Here is a 5,301-nt window from a genome sequence, read left to right as displayed (position 1 = left end):
AATAAAGTGCATACACCCGTAGTTGAAATGCAGCGCTGTAATGAAAGCTACTCTTCCGTATTTTATAATAAGCATAAATGAAGGTGGGCGATAATCAAAGATGATAACAGAAATTATATTATCTCCAATTTAACACCTCCTGTCCACAATTTATCCGAAGCACCTATTTAACAAGGCGTGCGTTCTAGTTTCTCACCACCAATACATTTGTACTTGAAATTTTTTTTCAAGTGAAAAATTTAACATTTTTCTTTAGTTTTATCGAAGCTGAAATACCCTTCATACTCAAGAAACTTTGTCCATCAATCGGTAAAGAAATTTGTTAATATTAGTAATTATGTTACATGGCTTATAATTTTTTTTCCATAAAAATTCTACTTCTGAAGACCTTAGTGTGTCTTGTTTTGTATGGGAAGGCCTTCAATTAATATATATGACATATCCATAAGCAAATACATATTGACTTCAAGGGGTATCATATTTTTCTTTTAGTTATAAAGTGGACTTCATGGCTTTAGTTCGTGGTTATAAACTAGAGTTAGTGCTTCCAATGGTGGACTATCCTTGCTTGCCATTCGTTTGTGGTTTTTATTGGCAAGGTCTACAAATAGTCCTTACTTAGCTCTTGTCAGAACTTGATAGTCATATTTATGAGTACATTTTATATATTACCAGGGTACATTGGTAAAAAAAGCATAGTGTTTTTCTGCTGCTATTGTGCTGACTCTGTATCGAAGTACCTTCAGTAATTTACAGTTGGTATGAGTTACTATTCCTTCCATCATTGCTTTATAAATATTAACTTTATTCTCTACTGTTAGACTAGTCTTTTTACTGGGCCACCAAAACAGTTGTTTGTCATTCTTACCTTTCTTCCCTTTGCTGTACAGCATATGTCGCGTATATATGCTGTATGAATCATACTCCGGCATTGAGATAGTTAAGTGGATAAAAGTTCACCGGCATCACTGGCTTAATTATGTCGTGCGAATGAAAGAAAATGCTCGCAGATGATAAACACAATAGAGAATATCCGCATCTTCAGTGGTAATACGGGATGATCAATGATATGGGACGCTCGGCACTATCAACTGGCGACAACAAGCCACTAATCGGGTTGGCTGACTCACGTTTGTAATGGACAACTAAGTAAACATCTAAGTCACTTAAATGTCTAAATAAATGAATTCTAAAAAGATCTAAGCATAAATATTTTATAATTTAGCAAAATATACTCTACCAATTTGGTCTTGGTGACACCATAAGATCTTGATCTGTAGATCTCTCATTAACTTCTCTAGAGTTAATGACAGGAATCTGGTCATTTTTACAACAAAACTTTACTAAATTTATACCGAAATGATTACCTTTCTGGGGTGTTATTTATATAAGGTACTCTTCTCTTTTCGCATAACAAACATTGTATCATGAAATTTATATCAAATTTTAGCCATCAGTGTCAACTATATTAAAATTAATTTCAGCTGACGAAGTCCAGTTTTAGCATAATTTTCAATACATTCGAGTACTACTTAATCTTGCCAGGTTAATGGATAAAAGATATCACTGTTAACAGCAAGGAATTATTTTATATTGTTGATCCTGAAGAAATAATTTATGTGAGCCATTTCTATCAATATTTTGTCCACAGTAAATATTTGTTTTAATGAGAAGCTGTGAATGAATCTTTATAAACGAATCACTACTAGCAAACCAATTGATACCCCAACCAAAGTAACATAGATCACTAAAATAAATAGAGAGAAAAAAAGAGAAATTCAGCTAAAAAACAATACAAATGGGATACCCCTATTACAGACATACAGACCCAAAAAATAAGCAGCACTTATCTATGAATTATAGCTGGAGAAGTATATGTGTAACCGTGTCATTGACCCATACCTTGTGTTTTGTCAAGACAATAGTTTTTCCAAATATATAATTAGTAACTTATCGAACTGAGGGACCGTATACAACATAATAACAAGTATTATACAACGGCTGCGAGGCAATGAACAATCTGAATCAATATGAGAAACACTAGACCAATATCAAATAAGGAACTATGAGTAGATCTTAAAGTCTTATCTGCTTCACAAAGGGATATTTAATTTAATGGTGGTAGTGAAACAACAGAATAGTAGTAGCCTCGGGAATATTGGTTTAGTCGGTAAAAACATAGCACATTTGGAAATAACTGTTTTAAGGATTTCCTATGAAAAGTAAAAGACACCTATTGACAAATATAATCTAATTGACTCACACCTTTGAGTTGACCGATATGATTCTATGTTCAAGAAACGCCCATTCACAACTTTTCAAATATAACGGCAAAGTCAATAGACCGTTTGCATGCGTTATGTACAGGGTGTATTCCGCCTTTCATTGCGCTGTCCGCAAGTGTGTCTTATCTAAGTTTAAATTTCGAAAAGTCTACCCACCAAAATACTTAAAATATTTTTCTTTTGATAAGAGTTTTGTCAGACTAGTTCGAAGACTTCCACTGTGAAGAGGTTAGTGCATTTGTGTTGAATAAGTTTTGAGTAAATGGCAAAAAATCGCAGATATGAGCCCAGCGGCTCCGGTAAGATTAAAAATTTCGATTGTAATAAAAATATTATTTTGATTATTATTTTTTTTTATTTATATTTTCATTTAATTTCTATGGTTTTTTCCATTTATTGCATTTAGTTCGGTTATTGGGTGTGCGACATCTTCAATGTTTCTTGCTCTTCCTTGGGACGTCGGTGGCGTTTGCAATGCGCGTGAATTTATCAATGGCGATCGTAGCAATGCTGGATACAACTTCGACAACTCCTGGTATACCTGTTCGTTTGAAATATCACTATGACAACTTTTCGATGGAATAATTTTGTGATTTCATTTTATAGGTTTATAATTGGTCTGAAAAAACAAAATCTGTTGTGTTAAGCAGTTTTTTCTGGGGTTACGTTGGCACACAAGTTCCTGGTGGTTACTTAGCTCGTAAATTTGGAGGAAAAGCGATGTTACTTTATGGAGTACTTATTTCTTCGGTGCTAACAATATTAACACCAGTGACAGCAAAAATTGGCAACTGGCAGTTATTGTGTGCTTCTAGGTTATTGCAAGGACTCAGTCAAGGCGTATTTTTTCCATCCGTGCACACAATAATATCCCAATGGGCGCCATTGGAGGAGCGTGGTTTACTTGGCACCTTCTCGTATGTTGGTAGTCAATTCGGTACTGTCGTCATGTTAGCGACAAGCGGAATTATGATATCATCTTCCTATGGTTGGCCGAGTATATTTTATATATCAGGGTTTGTAGGCCTTTTATGGGTAGTTGTATGGGTTAAGTGGGGTGCAAGCACACCAAGTGATTTTAAAACAATTTCAGCATCCGAAAAGCATCTCATAGAAAGTTCTATTGGACATACAAATGATGAAACGGCGCAAAACATGAAAATACCTTGGAAACGTATATTTACCTCTGTACCATTTTGGGTGCTCTTCTGTGTACACTGTGCGCATAATTGGGGTTTCTGGACATTACTAATCGAAATTCCTTCATATTTAAAACACGTGCTTAACATGAATATCAAAAGCAATGCTTTACTGTCAGCATTACCTTATACAGTAATGCTGATATTAGGTATTGTATTTGCTATCATTTCGACAGTGCTAAGTAAACGGAAGTGCATACCTCTCACGCTAAGTCGAAAGATTTTTAATACAATTGGTCATTGGGTCCCAATGGTAACGCTCATTTGCCTTTGTTATGTTGAACCTGGACAAACAACCTTGGCAATTTTGCTCCTCACTATAACGGTAGGCATTAATTCAGCTGTAACCTTAGGCTTTCAAATAAATCATATTGATTTATCTCCCAACTTCGCTGGAGTCTTGATGGGTATTACCAACTGTGCGGCAAATATAACAGGAATTATTGCACCTTTAGCAGTGGGCTTCATTGTAACGGACGTGGTAAGTTCTTAAAATATTGTTTATACACCATTTACTAATATACATGGTTTTTGTACGTAGACAAGTGCGGAGCAGTGGAATCAAGTATTTTTCATAGCAGCTGGCATCTATTTCGTTGGTAATTTACTGTTCATATCGTTTGGTACAGCCAACGTACAACCATGGAATGATCCTTTACCAAAGCCACAAGAATTAAGTCTCATTGAGCAAAAGCCAAGTAATATAAATGGCTAACTGCTAGTAAACTGTGTAAGTCAAATCGTCGTGACTATGGGACTATGTTGAAGAAAACTGTGATAATATTTTTTTCACGGAGAAGACTGCTTAAGTGAAGTGATAAATATAGAATTTTTGTCGAAGTATAAAAAAATTAAACTTTTACTTAAAAAAATTCGAAATATTATTTATTTTTTCATTTGATCTGGTTTCGTTTCTAAGTCTTAATTATTAATAGCTTATATACTTTATCTATCTTGCATCTGTGTGTTTTGTTTTAATTGTATTTTTTCAAGCTTCATTCTAAGTTACTAAGTGTTTGCTCAGTAATGTTAAAAAATTAACTTTAAATACTGATTGACTTTAATTCGTTAAAAACCAAGCCTTCAAGCAACATTTAGTGGATTATTTTTTAATATAAATTTTAAAACATATTATTGCATATAATTTTGATTACGGGTTGTTTTGTATCAATAAGGGTTAATATGGAAAGAGAATTTTTGATCGAAGCACATAATCTGTTCAAGATTTATCGAGATAAAAAACGCAAAAAATAAAAAAGTTAATTTGAACAATTTAATTCAGGCACATATCTTTTAATAGGAGCTTAATACCTTTGTACACTAAAATGGGTCCGAAAATTGTCATGGTTTACATTTGTTGCTTTTAAAAGGTTTTCGATAATTGTATTAATATTGACATACTTAGAGTTTTTTAGTTGAAAGTTTGTTTGATATACGTATATGCGTATATATTCAATACCGTGTGTTTCAGTAAATATTGAAAATAGACCACTCTTTCTTTTGTGATTTTAAAAATTTATAAAATTTATATTTTGGTACAACAAAAAACAAGTTAAAGACGCGTATAGCCGGTCATAAACACTGTGTGAACTATAAAAAAAATATTGAATCAAAAACGGCACTGGCATTACACTGTATTACATCAATGCATGAGCAGGACCTCGATAATGTAACGGTGTTACACCAAGAAAATAATCAGCAACAACGCTTTTTCTTAGAAATGTTATATATCCTCCAAACTTCTACTGCCACCAGACTAAACTTTAAAACTGGCATACAACACTGTGCTCAGTTGTATAAAAACACCTTCAACAAAT

General features: G+C 33.5%; 1 protein-coding gene across 2 annotated transcripts in view; it reads left to right on the top strand.

Moving 5' to 3' along the window:
* The window catches only part of LOC119678610 (putative inorganic phosphate cotransporter), a 31,431-nt gene extending 27,111 nt beyond the window's left edge, over positions 1-4,320 (top strand). Inside the window, exons 1-4 of one of the 2 annotated variants that reach the window (XM_038090541.1) lie at positions 1,648-2,584; positions 2,692-2,828; positions 2,892-3,965; positions 4,026-4,320. In XM_038090541.1, coding sequence (XP_037946469.1) covers positions 2,548-2,584; positions 2,692-2,828; positions 2,892-3,965; positions 4,026-4,199 — 1,422 coding nt within the window. In that variant the 5' untranslated portion in view covers positions 1,648-2,547 and the 3' untranslated portion in view covers positions 4,200-4,320. Of the gene's footprint in view, positions 1-1,647; positions 2,585-2,691; positions 2,829-2,891; positions 3,966-4,025 lie in introns of those variants that run through there. The other variant, XM_038090542.1, reaches the window with a different exon arrangement.
* The last annotated feature ends 981 nt before the right edge of the window (positions 4,321-5,301 follow it).

Source organism: Teleopsis dalmanni, chromosome 2, assembly GCF_002237135.1.
Source record: "Teleopsis dalmanni isolate 2A chromosome 2, ASM223713v2, whole genome shotgun sequence".
Classification (NCBI taxonomy): Eukaryota; Metazoa; Arthropoda; class Insecta; order Diptera; family Diopsidae; genus Teleopsis; species Teleopsis dalmanni.
The sequence above is the reverse complement of the archived record's forward strand: the minus strand, read 5'-3'. Positions and strand labels throughout refer to the sequence as shown.